Consider the following 23,016-nt stretch of genomic DNA (forward strand, 5'->3'; position numbering starts at 1 on the left):
TTAGAAAGCTTGTTAAAGCTTTAAACCCTAACTATGTTCTCCCCACAAGGCAGGTGTGTATCTTAAAATATGAAGCATGTTTGCAGTTTGCCTATATTTCCATATTAAGAGTGGTACTTTCTTTTGTTTAGGCTTTGAAAGCTATGGTGGACCAAAGATACAAGGATTCCAAACTAAAAGAAAAACTGACTGTGGCAAAGGCTTCTGCAGTTATTTTGACATCTGATATGTGGACCTCCATTAACACAGAGGCTTACCTAGCTGTCACCTGTCATTTCACCGATTCTAACACTGCATTGCATTCTGTAGTGTAAGGTGTTCAGCACTTCCCTAAAGCAAATACTACTATCAATTTGTCCCAAGTAACAGCAGCGCTCATGTCAGAGTGGGGCATTACAGACAAAGTTACATGTTATGTGACTGATGGAGCAGCAAACATGGGTGCTCATGCAAAGGAACTTCGTTTGCATCACAGTAATTGTGAGGCGCATACATCGAACCTAATGGTCAAAAGCTCTTGATCAACACGCCGTACTGTCTGAGATCCAGACCACCTGTAGGAGGATAGTGGGATATTTCAAGGTTTGTTCCATTATTTCATTACTGCTTTAAGGAGCTGCTGCAGTAACACAGCTTGAATTAATTTGTGTTGGCCGTTTTCTTTGGAGAGGCTGACAGAGGTGCAGGAGCAAATGCGCCGGGCTCCACTGAAGTTAATTCAAGAGGTGGATACACGTTGGAAAAGCACATTCCAAATGCTTCACCATGTTCATGAGCTCAGGGAACCTATTGGAGCATCGTAAGCTGGCCTGCACACTGATATTTGCCCACTATCCTCTGAACAGTATGACCTTATGGCAGGATGTCTCAAAATGCTCTCCCCATTTAATGATACCACCACTGAGCTGTCAGAGGAAAAGAGTGTCTGGATCCAAAGTAATTCCACTTCTAACAATGTTGCACCATGTACTAAATGAAGAGGAAATGGGAGAAGTCCTAACTCCAGAGAGGTCCACCATGGTTGAGTGTCTGAGGAGACAATTAAAGGAGGTCTACATGTTGCAGTCAATGAGCATCATGTCACTGGCAACATTGCTGGATCCAAGGTTGTTGTTTTTTTTTTTTTTTTTTAAAAAGAAGAAGAAAAAAAAGGCTTCTTTAGCCCCAATAAAGCACTGGATACTGAGAAGAGACTCATTTTTGAATGCGCTGCTGTCTTGCGGCACTTGGCAGCCTCATCTTCGGCAGCCTCTCAGCCTGTGACTCAAGGTATGAGAACATTTTGATTATTTTTAATTGTATTTAGTTACTTACATGCTGTTTGTTTTAGGCTAAGTCCACACTAGGAGTTGTTGCTCCGAGTCACCAACGAGTACAAGGTTTCCAAAGCAAGCGAGAACATCGACTGGGAGACGGTCCAGAAACAATACGCCGAAATATTGGACCACCTCAAAAAACAGTATCCTGCAGATGAGACGGTTTACCCCCACAGTAAGGACGACCTCACCAAACTAGAAATAATGACAAAATTGAAGGCTATTCGACTCAAGTACAGACACGCAATAGACTCTGGGAAAAGAAGCGGGCATGGAAGAGTTGTACTATTGTATTTTGAACTATGTGAGCAGATCTGGGGTGGTTCTCCAGCCATCACCGCCATAAACGGTGGCATCGAAACGAGCGACATACACGACCACAGCAGCACCACCAATAGCAGCTGTCCGCGGTCAGGCTCATACAAAAGCACTTCTCCTTCGCCCAGTACTTCGGCTCCATCTCTAGCTACAAGCAGTCAGGACTCCAACAGATGGACGGTCCACGGAGACTCAACAAACCAGCTGAACACAACGCTTTCATCCTACAGGCACGTGAGGCTCAAAAGAAAGTTATCCAACAAGGGACAGCTCACGACGCTTGCACAGGAGGATCTAAAGCTGAGGAGACAGACATTTGAGAGAATCGAAGCTGCAAACAAAAAGTTTTCAGAGAACATCAGCATCAAGTTCAAGCAAACACCGAGTGCACTACAACGTAATGGGAAATTCACAGAGAAACTGGCGGATTCTTCCACTGACCGCTGCGGCACACCTGCACCAAGGTAAACCTCACCCTACCCAACTCCTGCTTTACAGGTGAAAATAGAGCAAAAGGACCGCTGAGTCTTTGACTTTATTTATTTTCTGCTGTGTTTTACTTGCATCTATTTGAAAGAGTGAGTGTAAACACACAAAAAAATATATTTTATATGCTGGAATGTGCAGAAAATAGGTTTAAATAAAAACAAATTTCTTCCAGTCAGAGAATGTTGCATTTAATTAAATTTTTGCTTGATGCATAAAGTTAAAAGATTAAAACTAATAAAACAAGTTTAAAAAAGAGACTTTTCCATTTGATTACATTTTGTATGATGACTATGTAGAAAAAGTAGAATTGGGCTGAAAGATCTATCGCTTTATCACCTATTCAGGTTGTAAATTGTGTTTTTAAAAAGTAACTAACTAAGTAATTAATTACTTTTGAAAATAAGTAATCAGTAAAGTAACAGGATTACTTTTTGGGGAAGTAATCAGTAATTAGTTACTGATTACTTTTTTCAAGTAACTTGACCAACACTGGTTGTCAGTCACAACTCCAGATCGCTAACTTTCATGCGTAATGACCAGCATTGCTTTAATTTAAAAAAAAAAAATAGCCGTAAAAAATTAAAAAATATATATCAAAGATTAAAAAAAGTGAAATTGTCAAAGACGAACTTTCAGTCTTGAGTCACATTTTGTTATCCAAATTTTGCATGAAAGCACAACTCAAGGATTTAAGAATGTTCTGTGATATGGTAACTGTGGAAGTTATTGGAGTATATTGTTTTTTAAATCTGTTTTTATTCAAATGTGAAACGTTGTGAGCACAAAATGTCGCTTCAACTTCCTGTTCTTGGCTGACAGGAGTCACCCACAGTGTGGTCTTCGGTTCATATAAACCTTCTGCCTCGAGATCTGCTTTGTTGTATTTTTATAATTTGTCTTCTGTGTACTTTGGTTTTATATAGTGGTTATTTGAGGTACTGTTATTATCCTGTTAGCTCAATATATTCTTTCCTTTTGTAACGTTTGACATCAACTAGCTATATTCTCATAGAGAAAATCACATAGAAAATCAGTCAGCCAATCAATGAAAATGAAAACAGTGTGTTTGAGTGCTTTAGAGAGTAAAATTCTTACATTGATAGCACTACATTATTAATTAATCATGGATTACATATTTTCAAAAATGTAACATAATTAGCAGTTTAAGTTGACCTCTCTTCATTATTCAATGTTATTTTTACAAGATTATAGAGTGTGCCCTGCATGATATTGCCTGCAAGTTGGATTTGGGCAGTAAGGTATACATACTGAACCACTACACTGCCGGTGTAATCCTGTTCGGGAAAAGAGAAATGATGAGGAGGCACTGTTTGTCAAAGGTAATAAATACATATACATATTGCAATATAAATATATTTGTATTTTACATTGTATTAATGCTTTGTTAACAGGTCAACTTTGATAACTACCACGCAATTGTTTCGTTTGTGAACGTTGGAAATGTTCACTGGAAGTTCCTGGTTAGTACTAACACAAATTTCCCTTCAGAAAATTCATATTTTGGAGAAAGAAAAAAAAAACCAATATTAATGAAAAATTAGGGTTTTGTTTTTCAAATTATGTCCTGTAAGTGCAATAACATTTCATCCCTGGAAACATTTTTTACTTTCTGAGACAACTGGATTCATCAAACCCAGATTTGTGGTGTCTTTGATGTCCCACTATGAAGTCCTGCACGTCAAATACCAGTATACTGTAATACTAATTGTTTCCTATCAGTTTCCATTAAAAACTGAAATTTAAGGTATTCGACTGTAGTAAATTGTGTGTGGACAAATAAGATAATAGCAAATGGAATCTGTAAATCAGCTTGACTTATTATAATAGGGATTGATGTAATAATATCTTTTATAACTGCTTTTCCTGGGCTCATTTTAATAATCAGCTGTAGTAACTGATCAAACAAGTTATAGTCAAACCTCTCAAGCATGATAAAAGACATATTTTTATCTGTAATTACTGGCTAGAGAATTATATTATCTTTTCAGTTACAGTACCTAAGTAAAGCAGACAGCTGTCTTTACCTTGTTGATCCAGCACGCAACACAAGAGAGCTTGAAGAATCCAAAGTGGCAGCACAAAAATTCAGGTAAATTCTATTTTTCAAAAATTAAAGTGAATAAATTATCATTTACTTTTATAGTGCTGCATTGTTTTCCAAATTTGTAGGCCAGGCCTTATCGGTGGGCTGGGATGGTAATGTGCCTCAGTAATTACATTTTAGCATGAAAAAGTACAAGTTGGTTGTTAGTTTATTATTTTACTTAATATTGTGTTAAATCACAGTATTAAGTAAACTGTATGTGTCCCAATGGTAGATGGGTCAGTCATTGGCCTTTAGAACTTGCGTTAGCAGTTTAGATCCAGCAGCTTATGTTTGTAATGTGTTGGTTGATTTTTGTTTTTTCTTTAATTATATATGACTTTCCCTGTTTTTTCAGTTGAATTAAACTTTTTTTTTTATTCTTTGTGTTTTTTGGTGGTGCAGCCCTATTGGCTTTGGGACTGTGTAAATTATAGCAATAGTGAATTGTGATTACTATAGACGATTTAGTACAGTACTCAAAGCCAGTGCTATTGTAGTTTTTGTCTAAGTGATATCTCTCGACCGTCTTTGTTTCCCATACATAAAGAATGTGGCATTAAATTAAGCCACATGTTATTCCAAAATGTTTTATAGTAGAGTATTTTTCAAATTATGTGTGCTGACATTGAACATTCAAAATAAGGTAATGACCTGCCTGCATGCCTGCCAGCGTGCCGAGCGGGTTCATTTTGTATTCTAGTTCAGAACAGTTTTCCGTTTGCCGTCCAGCATTAAAGCTGTACTTAAGTTCACCTTTTTTGTTTCCGTGAGTCTGCATTTTGGGTACTTTTCCTGCCTGCACACAGCCCTCACATGACAGTATAACCCTTGCACAGGGAGTTCTTCAAAATGAGGCGTACTGCAATCAACAAGACTGACTGGGTGGATATCAAGTTAAAAGGAGTTTTGAAGCACCCAGTACAGAAGGACACAAATAGCTGCGGTGTCTGCTATAGAAAAGGAATATGACTAAATTATTTTTGAATATTTTGCTATTTCCATAGATGGCAAAGGCGTTCATGAGTCCTTTCCCAAAATACCAGAAATGACATTTGAAACAACAATTAAAGCAATGGTACAGCAGCGCGAAGCAATTGCTTTACAAATACTGGGAGCCTCAGGTTTGTGAAGTGTTATAGCACAAAGAAATCACTTGTATTTAAATATTCATTGTCAATCACTAATTTTACTATATTTGTAATAGTGTTCGAGGCAGAAAACAATTGTGCCATGTGTTCAACTCCAAAACCACCTTTTCCAGGGGCTTCAATCACCAAATGGGTAAGACAGATTTGTAATTGGGGACATTATTTAACAAAATCTATTGTGTATAGTTGCTTTTGTTATTTGGTTTTTGTTTTGAGGAAGAGGGGAAATTCAGCCTTAACTTGCATGTAATTATTTTTGGCTTGGTGTGTTAGTTATTTTGAATATTTGATAAGGAAAAAAATATGCAATACACACTAATGGCAGATTAATAAAGATATTAATGTTAAATCACGTGATTAAAGAATTTTTGTTTTATTTTTGGTTTGTTGAAAATTCACAGATCCAGTGTGACAGCTGTTCAAGGTGGTTTCACACACAGTGCCTGCAGATGAATACTGAGCTGTTTCAGAAGGCAGAGGCTGCAGAATGGGAGTGCGCTCTCTGTGAAAAATAAATACTTGTATTTATTTTGTAAAATGTATATAAGGTTGAATAATGTCACGTAAATTCTTATTTGTATTGATAGAAACTAAGGAACAGATGTAAATTGTTTTTATACATTTTGTATGTGTACATATACAGGTTATGTATTTCAGAAATGTAAATAGAGCTTGTTCGTTTAGATTTTGTATTGCATTCTTTTTCATTTTAATTCCTTTTGTAAAAAAATTACACTAAATTTAGAAAATAATGTGATTCTCGCAGTTTGGGTTTGTGACCCAACCCTTTTTGCATTCGTTTTGGTATTTGTTGATTCAGATTACTATTGATCAATGTATGTAATTCTTGTTTTTGCTGTTATTAGTTAGTAGTTTTAATTTGGCGATACTTTGTTACGTTCTTCTAATTATCCCTGACAGCTCATAGTTGCTCAGTCTTTACTCCTTTGTTTACATAGATCCTTTCGTGTCACCTACCATTACGTTCCAATCTCCCTTGTTTGTTAATGTGAGGTATATGGTCATCATGTTTCCTGTTTTAAGAGTCTGTTTTCCTTTCTCATGTTCAAGTCTTGGGTGTACCCCTTCATATTTTATCTCATACTGCTGGTCGCCATCATGTTCAGGTCTGTAGTAGTGTTGTCATAGTCACAGTAATATTAATAGCAGTCGTAGTTTAGTCTCGCCCATTTCAGGATTAATTACAGTTATTGTAACCTATTGCTTTTGCCTTGTTGTATGTTCAAGTTTCTTCCATCAGCCACAATAAAGGGCTCTCTTTTAGTTCATCACAGTTTTGTTGTCCTCTGTGTCCTGCTTTTTAGTCTGCTTTTAAATTACATCATCTCACCCTCTGTATAGTAAGTAAAACATATTCCATTCTAAACCTTGCGGTTATCTTTAAGAAGATATTTTTAAAAATTGAAACAAAGTAAAATATTTTTTCAGAAGACTATTTGTAGTGGATTCATCTTATAAATGAAGGAGAGTTTCTGAGCAAATATTAATGTCCATGTTGTTGTTTGACCTCAACTACTCAGGATGATTATTAATGAATTTTTGAATGTTGACAATTCTATTGTATTGACTGTATTAGATTCAATACAAGTTTCCTGTAATTTCTGAGGAATATTACAGTGAATCTGGCTGAAACTTGGCACACAGGTACAGTAGGTGTCCCAGAGAAAGAATCTGTTGAAAGTTGCACCTCAACTACTAAGGATGATTTTAATGAATTTTTGAAAATGACATAATTGTAGTGTATTAACTGTATTGCACTGAATACAAGTTTCCTGTAATTTCTGAGTAATATTACAGTAAATCTGGCTGAAACCTGGCCCAGAGGTAAAGTAGGTGTTCCAGAGGAGGATTGTGTTGAACGCTTGGCAACAACTGTTAAGAATGGTTTTTAATGAATTTTTGAATATGCAACCAGACTGTCACGATGGCTGTATTGGGCTGTTCCATTGAAATTTGTTTGCGCGTGTGCACGTGTGACTGTTCGCGCGGGTCTAGGCTTTCAATTGGGATATAAAGCGAAAAGGTATGGAACGCCAGGACTGCCATAATGAATTAATTAAATACACCATTAAATAATTAATTAAATGTGGCAATAATTAATTAAAATTGGAATTAATTAATTAAATAAATAGTTATGACACATGTAATTAATTAATTATTGACACATTTAATTAATTATTTATGTATTTCACATTTTAATTAATTATTGACACATTTAATTAATTATTTAATGATATATTTATTTATTTCATTTTGGCAGTCCTGGCGCCTGGCTCTCATCATGAATTAATTTTATCTGTCAACCTCACCCATCAAATGCAGGGGGCGGGGTTAACGCTGCCCATGCAGCTTCTCTAACATTTGATTGGTTGCCGTGCAAAGTAAGTAAAAACAGGTCGATCCTAGATAATCGATTGCTTGTGTAGACTTGGGCCAGCCAGGTATCCCAGAATGGATTTCAAATCACAGGCAGCAATGTTGGTGGTGTAGTTTTAAAATACCCCGTTTTTCTGTCACCAACTACACTTTTAACAGTGTTTTAGCTGCGAATGTCGCGCTGTAATCTGCACATGTCCGGTCAGGTTGTCAACATAGAACATGTTTGCAAAGGTGCTCAGATGTTTTCAGAAATTTCAGTAGCTCTGCTAACAGTCAGCATGCAGAGTGCACCGAGGGGGTTACGTTAACCGGTTTGTTTACATATTCCACTCTCCGTGTTCCACGTGTTGCATTCGCAGATTCTCATTTTCACCGAACGATCGTCTCTTTCCGCCTGGTCTTGTGTCTCTGTGCTTCTGTAACATAAAGAACGAGCTGACATTTTTCTCACGAAACCAGCAATCAGCTCAACAGGCCCTCAGTTTACCTGCATGCATCCTCCTCCTCACCTCAGCTGTTTAACACCTGCTGCTAATTCAAGAAACACGCCCACGTTACCTGGTGATAGTCACAGTTTAACTGGGCAGCTGGTGCTCGATATTATGCAACGTCAGCACATTTTTCTGCACAAGATAAGTAAATATAGTTTTTCCCGAGCGCAGAGCTGCTGGAGCTTGTTTCCCAACAGAGCACTTTATAGGCGAACCCACTTCATCAGCGGCTGATGTCCAATCATCGGCACACAGCTTTGAAACCTCACCTGAGTTTTAGCTCTCAGTGGTTAAACGCTGGACTTAATTCACTCAGGTTCTGTCTGTCGGTCACGTTTACTTCGCTGTTTTATTTACAACTGAGCAAATCGGTTTGGCTGAGGTTAAAGTTACGTTTCATAACTGCACAGTTTTACAGACGTTTAATGGTTCACTGGCACATGTGTTAGACTGAACCATTCGCTTTTCTTTATCTGGTGTGTTTTGGATTTAACAGTAAATTTTGAGATTAAACTGACTTTTAAAATGTTTTTATACAAAGAGGAAAGAGAAGGCGCATTTCCACCGAGAGGAGCAGAGTTTGCAACAGCATGTTCATAATGCAGACTGCAACCTGGACAGAAATATTATATCATCTGTTTTTTAATAGTTATTCAACTGTATTCTAGGCACCAGCGATCTGTTAGAATTTTTAGAGTTTACTTAACTAAAAATAAATGAGGTTAACATATAATTTGTGTGATTTATTCTCTCTCTCTCTCTTTTTATTCATTTATTTATTTTTTTTGCTTTTTCGGTCAAGTTATGTTTAACTGTCAAAGGTTTGTTACAAACTATGAAACACATGGTGCAGACTTCTGGATGTTAGAAGAAAACTAACACTGCTCATGAATGAGACTAAAGGCAGGAAGGTGTCCTTTAAAACTAAACATGTTAGTAGGACTTTAGTATTTATATCATAGTTTATGAAATAGCACGTGTATTTCAGTAATAGCCTACTGATTTCAGTGTAGTGGTGAACAGTCACACAGCTCACGTGGGTGTTATCTGTGATACTCCTTAACTATCATTTATCCAGGTTAACTTCAGTTAACTCTGAGCGGCTGGATCGACGGAGGTCAGACAACAATTTTACATGTATGATCTTAAAACAGGACACAGCCATTATCCATCCTGGCCTCATATCAAATGTGAACGCAGACTGAGTCTATGTTTGACGTTTGCTTTATATCTAATCTTCCTCTCAAACATTTAAACAGCAGCGAGTCTGCAGCTGGAACACAAACTCAAATTGTCGGAACAGGTTTGATCGTTTCTTGCGTTCATTTGGTAATTTATTAAATGTATAACTGTTATAACTGCTGAGTCTCTTACGCTGATGAAAATGCAGAAAACACAGATCACGAACACCTGTTCAACCAATCGCTTTCATTCCACTTTGACAAACTGACGGTTCATCTCTGTTACAGTGTTGCGTTAGACTGCTATATTTTTGTGTTCTTTATGCTGTAGATTTTCACGTCTCTGGAATAGTTGGCAGTAATAAGGATGCTTTTCTGTAAAATCATATTGATATGACCCGTGAATTATTTGTAGATGACAGTTAGATTAGTCAGCTGGGAAACTCTGGGTTAACTCATAGAGCTGAAGATATCGTGGACATGCTGACCTCGCTCTGTGGTGTACAGGTCCGTTTACCCTCATGATTAATATTCACAATAAAAATATTAGCCGAACATCATGAAGTCTGTATGTGTGTCATAGTTTCGAACAACCTTTGTACAGTTAAAGCCAGCAGTTACTACATGAGGAAACACCAACGTTATTTCTTTTATGTGTTTATACACAGGTCACGCTGATTACTGAACAAAAACCCAAAGATCAGCTGTTAATCGAATTTATTTGCTCTCTCTCCTCCTTAAACATGTTTTTAATGTTAGTTATAATTCAGAATTGGCGACTGAAACACGTAGGACACATAAGAACATCAGGAAATAAAACCCTGATAAATATAACCTCAGTAAAAGAAGTCCGTGTCAGCGGGGGTTATTACAGCTGTGTACCGGGGCCTGAGCTTTGTCGGTGGTAATAACAGCTCGATTGCTTGCGAGGCGAGCGGGTCTATCCACGCTTTGCCGTGAGATTGGGCAGACATCTCCGAAATCATCGAAGCACTTTTACAAAGAGGCTGTATCTTGAGAAACCGACCAGACACATGAAGATTAAACCACTACATTCTCGGCTAAAAAAATATTAAAACTGTATTTGGTGACACACACAAACAGGGTTTTTCAAAGTTCAGTTCTGTTAGTTTCCACATGCTGGTTGTTGTGTGCTAAAAACAATGGCTACCAGGCCAAAGCAATGGTTTTGAGTCGATCAGCGTTAACCCCGCCCCCTGAGTTTGATGGGTGAGGTTGACAGATAAAATTATTTCATGATGAGAGCCAGGCGCCAGGACTGCCAAAATGAAATAAATAAATATATCATTAAATAATTAATTAAATGTGTCAATAAATAATTAAATAAATGTGTCAATAATTAATTAAATGTGTCAATAATTAATTAAAATGTGAAATACATAAATAATTAATTAAATGTGTCAATAATTAATTAATTACATGTGTCATAACTATTTATTTAATTAATTAATTCCAATTTTAATTAATTATTGCCATATTTAATTAATTATTTAATGGTGTATTTAATTAATTCATTATGGCAGTCCTGGCGTTCCATAAAAAGGCGCTACCGTAAAGACTGGTGTAAAAGCGCAAGGAAATTTATGCGGCGGATAAGAGGCGGCTGGCTTGACCGCGGCTCACAAATGACGGCTCACTTTACCGCGGTAAAAACCGCTACTGACTGGAAACACTGGAAAACTTTAATCTCTTCTCTTATCTAGTAATTACTAAGTTCACATTTCCATTTCAAAGCCACATTAAATTTCACTGACTTTTACATAAGGTTTTCACACAAGCATCGGTCATACGAAAGCTAGGCTAACGCTAGCTAGCTAGCTAGCAAGGTCAAAACCTGGTGCTAAACTGCGAGAAGGCACAAAAAGCTTGCATAAGAGTAAACATTTACTCACCAAATCAGTCATCAGAGTATCACGAATGAGAATCACAGCGACGCCAAAAATAACTACTTAAGCTGAATCTTCTCCAGCTGCTCCTATGTTTGCTCAGCATATTCCAGAAACACCCGTGCAGGCCATGAACATCTTTGCGAGAGAGGAGGAACGTAGGGACATGGCATTTTCAAACCATATCATTTTATCCTTCTGCTGAAGGGAGACTGTCTTTTATCTGTTTCTATGTTAAGTCATGCTTTAATGTTAATGAAAAAAAACACTTAATATGGTTTTATTTAAAATTATGATGGCATATGTATGAACCAGGGGTCTCCAACTCTTGTCCTCAAGAGCTACTGTGCTGCAGCTTTTAGAGGCATTCCTACTCCAGCACAGCTGAATGAAATGTTGAATTACCTCTTCAGCATGCCTTCAAGGTCTGGTAAAAAGCCATTCATTTAATTCAGGTGTGTCGGAACAAGGATGCATCTAAAAGCTGCAGGACAATAGCTCTCGAGGACAAGAGTTGGAGACCCCTGGTATGCCCTCAGATGCGCTCTCTCAATCTAGTTCTTTGTTTTTGTCTAAAAATAAAAAACAAAAAACACACACAAGAAAAGGGCAACGAGAAAAAGCAAATAAAAAATGTACTATTTAATAATTTTAGTTGTACTTACAAATAAGTAACCCAGCTGTGTATTTTTTATATACAAAACATATACAGTATAATAATAAACTGCCAGATAATTAAATAAAATACAGCAAAGCGGCAATAGAGAGAGGCATAAAAGGAAAGCCAAAGGCTCAACATGTGAGCTGCAGCCTATTTAAGTACGGAATAGAGTAAATGTTACATTCCACCACTGAAAAGCAAAATTTCCAGTTTACTTGAGTTGATCAGCTTTTTGAATGAAATTACTAACTTAACTAAACCGAATGTTAATTAACAAGGTGATAAAAACTGAGTTCGTTCAATTTAATTTTTAAGTGAGCACAATATTAGGTTTTACAGTGCAGTTTAACACAAATGTTTCCAGAGTAAGCGAGTTATGATGTGTGTGTATCCAAAATGTTCACTATTTGGCCTCACTAATACTAGTACACATTAAAAGACAACTGAAAGTACTAGAATCCGGACATTTATAGGTTTAGGGTTTTCAATGTTCTTTTTGGATCTCGGCATCCGTCTTTAAATGACTACTTAATGTAAGTAATGTTTTGTTTTGAAAGAGCATCACCGGAAACTCGTCTTGTCCACAGTTCTGACGGTGACAGGTAAACAGTGGGAGGAACCTGGTTAACGGGAGTTTCGCCTGCAACCCCAGTTGTCCGTGTTCAACTTTTTTTTTCCACGCACAGTGACTGACCACGGCAACCCAGCGGGCACGTTACGTAAGCGTGCGGCGTCAACAGGCATTTAAACAGCGAGGCTGCGAAGCTCCAAGCTGGAGAACTTTTCCTCTGCTTCTTACGCCAAGGAGACCAGCGTGTCTTCATCCACACTCTGCACAGTTACTACCACCCGGGCATGTCTTCTTACAACAACACGGCGCGCTTCAGCGAGGCGAGGAGAGTGGCGATTTTCGGAGGGACGCACGGAAACGAGATGTCAGGCGTGACGCTCGTTAACCTGTGGACGAAGAACGGCACCGAAATACAGAGGAAGGGAGTCGAGGCCGTACCTTTTATCACCAATCCCAAGGCTGTGGAGAAGTGCACCAGATATGTAGACACGGATCTGAACCGAGCCTTCACCCCAGAAAACCTAAGGTAGGTACGCCTCTGGAGTCTCTGTTGAACTACATGTTGAATGGTAACTTCCTGCTGGCGTGTAAGAGATGTAACGTCAGGATTTACTGGCTTTATTTTGAACTGGGTCAGCTAAAGAAAGGGCACCCACGCATACTAGATGTTTGTCTTAATTAATCGCAACCAAACAGTGGAAGATGTCCCCACAGTCCGTGGAAAAATGTAATGACTGCACAATTATTCAATATTATTGGCATAGCCGTTTGCATGTGTGCGCTGTACCGGACAAATGAGTCAACGTAACACAACGCGACATATAAATGTATCCGTAAAAAAGAAAAGGGGGCTGCACATGTCTTTAAATATGATCCATCACGTGGACATCAAATCTGTACTATGGCAGGTAAGCTGGGACGAGTGTGTTTACCATCGGTGGCGTCTCCCCCTCCGTGCGCCCCTCTGCCAATAAGAGCAGAGCAGCAAGTCCCCTCCTCCCGAACTTCAGCTGACTGTCGGCCTGCAGGAAAAACGTGAGCGGAACGTGACCGAGCTGCAAATGATTGAAGACATTTTTTAGTTTGTTTGTTTGTTCTTTTTCATGTGCACTACACCGTAAAATGAAGTCTTACGCAAACGCTGGCCCTTGTGATCCCTTGTGTTCCCTTGTGTCTGTTCGTGCACACAGCCCATTTAGAAATGTGGTTGGATAACAGCATCTATTCATTAATCATACAAAGTGTTATTATGGTGTGCATTTTCCCTGTCATCTGTAATCATTTACTGAAGTACAGTTTTAAAATTATTGCTGCATAACATTTTCCTAAAATTCTCATTGAAAAATATCCTTCATCATTTGTAATGGCCTTTTTGGAGTGCAGCTAGCACCATATCACTTAAGTGAATTGAGCGCTTCCCGCTTCACATATACAGAGGTGACACATAATTTCTTAGCAGTGAAGCTGAAGTGATGCCCAGTGCTCAAACCGAATGAGTGAAGCATTCCAGCCTCATCGTACAAGCATTAGTTGACACTTTAAGATCTTCTTCAGCGCTCTTCAGCATGTTCACTATTTGGCCTCTCTGAAGGCAACATATAAGAAGATTAAACAGTTGGAGACTCTTTCCAAAAACAGCTCATCATGATGTCATCCCCCTCCCTCCCCTTGCATAGAATGACATCTCCGCTCTTCCCTCAAAATTAGCACCCGCTTGACCCCTTCAGATGAATGTTGGGAGTCCACTTCATCAGCTGCTGCTTACACTGTGCTTGTGTGCTTATTTCCCAGCAGTCCAGACAATACCGGACAGTCTCTGAAAACAGGGAGTAAATGACAGATGTGGGGGAGGCAAAACAACACAGACAGTAGAGGTGCTATTCTGCTATAGCGTGGAGAATGACCTAGACTGGTTGGTGTTTTGAAATGCTTTAAAAGAGCGTGAAAGTGGGCAGCACTCGTCCTCTGGTCAGAGCAAGGCCCGGGGGCAAAATACACTTTGGAAAGATCCTAAGACTTGGAGTTAATGAATACAGTTTCTTCTTAACTTTGACAGAAGGAGGCCACTGGCCTACTGAATGCAGCTATTGCTTCCCAGCATTGACTCCATGGCTGCCAATTCTTTAACCATGACGTTCTGCATGTGGAGTTTAACCCCGACATACTAGCCTTTCCCTTTTAGCCAACCGTTAGGTTAAAGTGTATGTAGGACACTCTTGTGTAAATAATTAACATGATTCATTGTTCTTTGAGCTGACTTGTGTGATAGTATTTGAATAGTTAGGCTTGTGGCAGCTCTATAATGCTTTATGTGTTTGCACACACCCTGCAGTGCCCCAGGTGGAAACGACCTGCCCTATGAGGTGCTGAGAGCCCAGGAGATCAACAGGATATTTGGTCCCAAAGGAAGCCCAGAGGCCTACGATGTCATCTTTGACCTTCACAACACGACATCCAACATGGGCTGCACTCTGATTCTGGAAAGCTCCAAAGACCACTTCAATCTGCAGATGATGAACTACATAAAGGTGGCGGCCTTGAGAATACAAACACACATATACACTGTAGGGACTTTTTTATGAGAAGAGCTATCACACCCTAAAATCTGACCACCCCTCTGACCAGTTTACACAAACAGTGGTGAAGCCTGTTGGGGCGCTACACTTATGCTCACAGAACTGTAGTTACATCCAGTAACTTCTAGTATTTGAGAGGAGCTTTTGTGGAACCTTTTCTCTACAACCGTTGAGACATTTTAACCACGCACCTCAACTGTAATGACCGGCAAACTTAATCAGTGATGAAAAGAGTAGTTTGTTAAAAATTGATTGATGGTTAACATGGAAAAAAAAAAAAGTACTGAGACCTAAATGAGATAAAACAATCACTGTCATCAAGTGCTGTCATTGTATTTGCAGAAAGTCCAAATTATATATCATTATTCAGCAGGCATCATTGATGACTGTATAATATTACTGCATGATTGTTCCACTCATAGTCTGTGCTGCACACTGTGCAGTATGTGGAGAAACACAAGATGTAGCTCAACCTCTCAACCTGTGTCGTTCTCTGACCTCCGTCTGAGGCTGATCTGTTTGCTGAGCTTTAGTTGAGAAATGTAAATCCATCCATGTTAGGCTCATCCAAATACCCCAGAAGGATCCCTGTTGTCTTTGTACTCTCAGCCAAATTCCCAGATGAGCCTTCGGAGATGGTTTCTTGATTTATTTATTTTTTTCAAATAAAACCATTAGATGTTCAGTGCCTCTCTTAGAAGATGGATTTTATCTGACAGCATTAAGTAAAGTAAATACAGATGAACTGAGCTATAATTACATTGTTGAGAATAAAATAAAAAGAACTAAATGCTTATTTTTTTATTCCTGCCCTTTTTAGTGGGCCTCCCAAGGGACAAGTGGAGGAGATGCCAGATGTTCAATCCAAGCAAAACCGACTAAAACACAAACACATGCAATGAAAGCTACTTAATAGTGATGACTAAAGAGAGCAACAAAACAAACAGGGCTCTAATTGATTGTGGATTTAAGAAAAAAAGGGTAAAGTCACTGTTTTGAGAGCACTGCAGCAATGTATACATTTATTTTTGCCCTTGGAACCTTTTAATCTGAAAGAGAATATCGTTAGTCAACACTCAGTCAGGTGTTGTTACATAATTATTACATTCTCTGGTGTAACCAAAAGTTATAATTCTGCCAGTAAAACATAACTTTAATTCAAGCAATTCTTCTTTCCACTGTTACAAGGATTTCATAAATGTCCCAGATCTGAATGTGTCCAAAAATCTTGGACGTAACCCTGACAAGCTTGTTCTCCGAGGAGTCTGTGGCATGTTTATTGCGGAGAGCTGCTGTACCAGAAGGTCTCGGCATAATCAACATGGTGCTGAACTAGATCTGCCCTCCCAAAAATTTTCATACTTTACTGTAACACAGGACTTCTTTGCTGACTACCAAATGGGATAAAGGTGCCAAAATAATCAACAGTGCGTTTGGGTATCATTTAGCCCAAAACAGTGTTGGCTATTGGCTGATTTTGGCTGATCAGGACATTGTCCAGTGTTGGACTTCTCAAATATTTTAGGGATAAACTGCATGTGTAACAACAGCTTTACATTGATTAAATCCCACATCGGAACTAACAAAGAAGCATAAAATGCTCCAGAGACAGCAAATCTTTATAAATAATTTGTTTTAAGACATTAATACAACCTCGAAAATTCACATTGCTTCATGGTAATAACAAGGCAAACTCCTCTTATTACTTTACATTAACTTTCATTTTAAAATGCCAGCTGTTGCATTCCTTTCTTGTTCTTAATAACAATCCATGGTGAGCACCTGCAGGGAGGAGAAATGAAGCCAAAAGCAACATGTCTTTTGTACAATACACCTCACGGGAAAGGCATTCTTAAGTTTTAAAGCTGTAAACTGCCCCACCAATACACAGACATCAGTTATATAAGGATTCATAGACTTCATAAATATTCACCAGCTTAGTAAATGCCTCCGGTTTAGATGCTGTGACTTCAGACGCTTTTGCTCGTGTTTGTTGATAATCGCAAACGCACAAGGTAGAAAAGGGCTCAGGTCTAGTACGGTACCGATTACTGTGTCTCATACTTTGAAGGATTTACCCCTCGGCAGATGATCTGAACCGCTGCCAGTTTAATGTTAGAGAAACAGCTTTGAATTTAATGATGGAGGCGACCACTATGATGGTGTTCCTTCTGAAAAGGATTTCGAGCCTCTGCTGACAAACGAAGATAGCCCACCAGCTTAAACTTCATTCTCCACACAGTCGTTTTTGATACAGCGTTAGTTGGTGTAGATTTCATTTTCCATTCTATCGAGCACGACCGTAACACCTTTGCCTTTGTGCGTTTGTGTTTGGCTTTCTTTTATCTGCTTTTTATATGATGTTCTTGTTCTCTTGTCTTGTAGAAAGCCATGGCTCCAGCCAGTTGTCTCGTTCTGATGAATGAACATCCTCTTCTGAAATATTCCACTTCACGCTCTGTCGCCAAGCACCCTGTTGGTGAGTCTCTGTAGTCCAGCCAAGTTTATCTGTGGACAGTGGCAGAGGTGGATTAAGAAAACCAGGTTTTAAAGCCATAGTTTTAAAGAAGGGGGTTCAACCCCGAGCACGTAATGACACAAACTGTTGTTTTTCAGCACTTTCTAGTTGCTTTGTAGGTGGTGTTTGGCTGTGTGGTGTCTCTTTGTGGTCAATTTTGTGGTGATTCTAGCATATTTTACAGACTAACAGTGTACAGAATAACAAATATCATTATGAGCACTTGTAAGCTTAACCCTTGTGTTGTCCTCGGGTTAAAAATGACCCCGAAGTGAATAAAGTGTGAATCATTTCTTAATTGTTGATTTGGTAATTAGGTCTTTCGATCGCATTTATTTTAATCGCTTGGTCGTATCGCAGTTATTTGGAGTTCTTTTTGTTTTCCCTGTGGTTATTCACTTTCTTGCCATTTTCAATGCTTTTTCCTCATTTTGCACATTTTTGTGGTCATTTTGTATCTCTTTGTGGTCTTTTAAATGTTGTCATTTCAGTTTCCTATATTAAACCTGAGGCCTTGTGCCTGTTTTCTGTGTAGCCATGATTCTCGAGCGTGCAACCGTGTATGACTTTTACTGACTCTTGCAGAGCAGCCACTGCAGCGAGTACAGTCATGTTTGGTTGTGTGCCACCCGCGACAAATCCCAGCTAGCCCTTAGCCCTTACACGTTTAACATATTTAACTGGAGTATACATTCAGCTGGTAGAAAATCTTTTACTTGCAGATGAATCATTTGATTGTTTTCTTCTATGCAGGTTTGGAAGTGGGTCCTCAGCCTCAAGGTGTTTTAAGAAGCAACATCTTTGAAGCCATGCGAGTGATACTGAAACATGCTCTGGACTTTATTGAACTCTTTAATGAAGGTGAGACTTGAAGTGTTAAGCTGTAGTCACATTTAGCTACATGACAACAGGCTGTGTCCCAAGACTTTAAAGGGTTATAGCACTGCAGCGTCGTGTGAAGAATGAATGACCTCTGAAGTAGCTCTTACAGAAGTTAGAAAGTATTAAACTGTGTTCAGAATTTGGGCTCAAAAACAGCAAGTGTGATTCATAATGTGTTATATAATAGAAAAATGAGTTGTTTACCATCTGTCAGCATCCCTGTGATGAGAAACATTTTGTGACAAAATGCCCATGGGTGACCATCTGACTCATCCAGATGTACCTAGTCCTCGCTCTCTAAATTTATCTGCGTTACGCCTCCACTCGGCTCGTTCTCCCCCCCTAAACGAAAGAGTGTTCTCAGTGTTTAGGTGCAGGGCAGCGTTTCCCTCATATCTTTACGTAAACAAGCGATCTTTGCCAAGTTAGAATTGCAGGCTGTTGGTTTCCCCAACTGTCCCGCAAGGGCTGCTAACTGGGAGTTGGTCAGTTTCCATGTCATTAGGGACTGGCTGGCACTGGGGTGGTAGTCTTCTGTCTTAGGACCACCGTGGTGATAATGAATGTTCTGGCATGGTGTTGAAGCGGTGTTCCTGCGCTTTGCAGCTGAGCAGCATGATGCAACAAGTCCTTTAGCTATACAAGGCTTGCTCAGAAGGATAGCCCCCCCCCCCCCCCCCCCCCCCCATTAAGCAGGGAAACTAAAACTTCAGAAGCATTTGTCCTTCCTGTTCCGCACTGCTACTTGCATATGAGTACAGCTGAGTGCAGGTGAAATGGTTGCCTAATGCCAGAGCTCTGCCAAACATTACCAAACCTTGTGTATAATTCCTAAGGTTGAACAAGGACACTTTGGTTTCAAATCAGAGTGGAACAATCTCATGAAAACTTGGCAACTTGTCCATTGTGTGACATTAGTTTGATTTATGTTTTACTGTGTATTTTATGCCCATCTTAATCTAAAGTAAAGGTAACGTCTTTTTTTTTTCCACTAATCTGTACTTCGAAAAAAAAATAAAATCAAAACCAAGTTTTAAAATGTTACTAAGCTCGTTACTGTGGTCCAGAGTGAAAAATCTACATACGTAATAATGCAGAGGTAATATAATGCATATTATCTTTATCTGTTTGATAGCAATGTCATGAGTTAGATTTAGCTGAATAAAGAAAGGGGTAGACAACGAGATTTTGGTGAGCTCTGTTTTCAGGTTTTCTCAGGCCAATCAGAGTTCTATAAAGATCAGGCAACTATTATAAATCCATCAATGTTCTTCTGCTTACCCTGCTTATTCATCTTAGTAAAAGTTTGGTTACACCCTTTCACCAGTCTGTCATAAAGAGACCAACACCTGCAGCCAGTTTAGAATGGCCTCTTAACCTAACAAGCATGTCTTTGGACTGTGGGTGCAAACTGGAGAAATCCCAGAGAAGCACAGGAAGAGCACACAAAGCAAACTCCATGCACAAAGGCCCCAACTGCCTGTTGGGTTTGAACCCAGGAGCTTTTTGCTTTCAAGCTAAATTGGTAACCACTGCACCACAGTGCCAATCAAGTGTGGTATAGTAGCATAAAAAACAGACAAGTTCAATTGGGAAGCAAGGTGCATTTGTTCAGTGAGTTGTTGTTGTTGTTGTTTTTTAACAAGCTGCCCTTCAATTCGACAACCGCTAGGTGATGCAGATGACTTTTCACCTGTAAGAGTGGGGCTTTACCTTCCATGTGAAGATAAATTTCTGCACTGACTTAATGTTAATGTTTGATCTACTGGTCGTCTAGGAGGTATCTCGACTCGATGTCTTAACGTACTACAGCTTTTATACTAGGGCTGGGTATCGTCACTGATTTCTAGAATCGATTCAATTCCGATTCACAAGGTCCCGAATCGATTCGATCCACGATTCGATTTAATTCGATTCGATTCACTTTGATTTGAATCTGGGAAATTTTGACAGTCAGAAATTTGGTGTTGGTGTTTGGTGGTTGTTGAAATTTTGTGAGATTTCACCAGAGATTCTGGCATTTCGGGCAAAATAAATTTTATATTAAAAAATCGATTCAGGATTTTAATGAATCGATTTTACGTTATCCAAGCCAGAATCGATTTTAATCGATAAATCGATTATAAAAACCCACCCCTATTTTATACCCTTCTGAGGACCTATAATAAAGCTGCCCTTGAAACAGTTTGTTAAATAGTGTTCGAATGTTTAGTTAAATCTATTTTTCTTTTTCTTTTTTTAATTATTTATTTATTTTTTTTAGGCTTGTTCTAAACGCGGGGACATTAACTCTGGGAATTCAGTCTAACTCCAGTTTTCATTATGTTATCCCAATCCACTCACATACTCTCTCTGTTTTCTGTGCTGTTTAGGTGTGGAGTTCCCTCCTTGTACAGTTGAAGTTTTCCGAGTCCTCGAGTGGATCGACTACCCCCGAGATGCCAATGGAAACATCATAGCCATGGTTCACCCCAACCTGCAGGTAAATATTAAAATTTAGAATTGCTCTCACCTTCAATCTCTAGCCCTCATGTCATGTTTGGACCGTTGAGTCTATAAATGTGCTGCTTTAAGGAGGAAATGAGATTTCTGTAGATGACGTGAGACTGTATTGTTTCAGTTTAAACAACATACTCGAGTTACTTTCCCTGTGGCTCTTGCTTGTTATTGTTGCAGGACTGTGACTGGGAGCCGCTGAACCCTGGTGACCCAATGTTCCACACATTTGATGGAAAAACCATCCACTACCAAGGCTCCGGGACGGTCTATCCCACTTTTATTAACGAGGCAGCCTATTATGAGAAACAACAGGCATTTATAACCACCAGGCGAGAAACCTTGGTAGCAAGTGCCATCATAAAAGCATGAAGAACTGTTTGTTAAGGCTAACAGCAATCATGATTATGTATTAGCCACAGGAGCAAACTGTATCAAGATTTTGCACTTTGCTCTGTTAGAAAACAGCAGAAATCCTGCAGGTTAGATACCATCTTTCACAAACTGATTTAGGTTTTTATGCATTCACTATCGGAAAATCACTTAACTATGCAAAGAACATTTGTGCAGGCACTGTGACAGTCTTTGATCTGAAGACTACTATATTATTGTGAGAAGTATTTATGATATTGTACATATTTACATTAAATCAACTAGATTTTTATTATATTAAAGACTAGGCCTAATCATTGATGGCTTCGCAATCATCCTAAACACTCCTTTTACGTTTCCAACTACTGCTCAGGAAGGCTGTGTAGAGGATCGTCACCTGCAAACTTTTGACTCAAACTGTAGATGTTTGTCTTTTTCTGAAAATATATTTGTATCACGTGTAGGGGTGGGGGGGTTGTTTTGTGGCCTTTGATACTACCTACCTGTAACTCCGTTGGTTGCATCTGTGGTGCTGTCCTTTTTTTGCCTTAACTGAGATTTCCGAGACAGTTGTGCAACAAATCTGGAGTAGAGTTTTGTAGATTTTATGTCTCGGTTAAAAGTTTCGATTACAGTCTAAGTTCTCTCCCACATAAACCAGATGCAGTGTGAGATGTGTTTTTATAATATATCTGTCTATTTTGATATACTTGTATTGTAAGTTTGCTTTCAAAGGGATGCATAGAACTTGTCACATCCTGGAAAGCATATTTACTTTTTAATGTTTTCATCTTTATGTTGTCCCAAAGTGTCTCGCTGTGGTCTTAGACTTGAGCAATATATCTGTTAGAATCATTTCTGTGATTAGTGAAATTCACTGTACTAGAAGTCCTGCGGAAATGATCCTACCAATAAATGTTGTACTACTGTGTGTTTTACTGTGTGTGCTGCTTTGACTCACGCTCGTTTAGTCCTGCAGGGCATGTGGCCACAAGAGGGCGTCATGCAACCACTGATTAAGGTCCCTTACACAGTGCACTGTGGTGCAGTACAGAATATACTGGAGGGTGCAGCCGGTGGAATCATGTCCGAGCCAGTTGTTTTGCTCCTTTGTGTGTCACTGGTGCATCATGTGTCACAAGAACCTATCCACTTTTACAGCAGCTCTCCTGATCACAGAGCTGCTGACACACTAAGGAAAAATTGCAGCTCTCTACTTGTGTGGTATTATTATTTATTTATTTTAAAAAACACTTGACCCATCAATTTGTTTCAATATGTGCACTTTCAATGCCTTTATTTCAAGTACTCTTGTCCCATAAGACTTTAGGTATAAGATTCAGTACAACTTTGACACTTACAATATTATATATCTTATATATTATACATGTGCCGTACCGTAGAACAATGACACTAAGTGCTGTAATTATAACATAGCTGGATAGTTTGTTCATGCGTCTCTCTTTTTGTTGATGGCAGCAAAGAATTTGAGTCATTATCTGAGTTCAGTGTTTCAGGAATCCAAGGCATCTGGATTTGAATGGAGGTGAAGGAGTGCTGAGAGGTGTGTGGAAGTTTAAGAA

The 23,016-nt window shown here is 38.9% G+C and overlaps 1 protein-coding gene and 1 long non-coding RNA gene across 4 annotated transcripts in view; one reads left to right on the forward strand and one right to left on the reverse strand.

Annotated features, from left to right (window-relative positions):
• The window catches only part of LOC146509630 (uncharacterized), a 26,172-nt gene extending 13,030 nt beyond the window's left edge, over nucleotides 1–13,142 (reverse strand). For both annotated transcript variants that reach the window (XR_014876279.1, XR_014876278.1), the window contains exons 1-2: nucleotides 13,028–13,142; nucleotides 11,364–11,495 (exon numbers count right to left, since the gene is read on the reverse strand). This is a non-coding gene — a long non-coding RNA (uncharacterized LOC146509630). The remainder of the gene's footprint in view (nucleotides 1–11,363; nucleotides 11,496–13,027) is intronic.
• On the forward strand, nucleotides 11,870–22,368 carry aspa (aspartoacylase). Of its 2 annotated transcripts, XM_085173641.1 has the most exons (7): nucleotides 11,870–11,884; nucleotides 12,705–13,115; nucleotides 14,922–15,117; nucleotides 17,551–17,644; nucleotides 18,437–18,544; nucleotides 20,938–21,047; nucleotides 21,242–22,368. In XM_085173641.1, the coding sequence occupies exons 2-7, from the start codon at nucleotides 12,874–12,876 to the stop codon at nucleotides 21,431–21,433; spliced, it is 942 nt and encodes a 313-aa protein (XP_085029767.1). In that variant the 5' UTR covers nucleotides 11,870–11,884; nucleotides 12,705–12,873; the 3' UTR covers nucleotides 21,434–22,368. The 2 variants fall into 2 exon arrangements, with proteins under 2 accessions (XP_085029767.1, XP_085029766.1); XM_085173640.1 differs by lacking the exon at nucleotides 11,870–11,884 and having other exon boundaries at nucleotides 12,605–13,115.
• Nucleotides 22,369–23,016: the final 648 nt, after the last annotated feature.

The sequence above is a fragment of the Neolamprologus multifasciatus genome, chromosome 10 (assembly GCF_963576455.1).
Source record: "Neolamprologus multifasciatus chromosome 10, fNeoMul1.2, whole genome shotgun sequence".
NCBI lineage: Eukaryota > Metazoa > Chordata > Actinopteri > Cichliformes > Cichlidae > Neolamprologus > Neolamprologus multifasciatus.

What these genes read in the sequence shown, in the direction of transcription:
- aspa (XM_085173641.1), top strand. Translation starts at nt 12,874, where the DNA reads ATGTCTTCTTACAACAACACGGCGCGCTTCAGCGAGGCGAGGAGAGTG. An exon ending in AGATGATGAACTACATAAAG is followed by an intron (nt 15,118 to 17,550) that starts GTGGCGGCCTTG and finishes CTTGTCTTGTAG; the next exon opens with AAAGCCATGGCTCCAGCCAG. An exon ending in TGTCGCCAAGCACCCTGTTG is followed by an intron (nt 17,645 to 18,436) that starts GTGAGTCTCTGT and finishes TCTTCTATGCAG; the next exon opens with GTTTGGAAGTGGGTCCTCAG.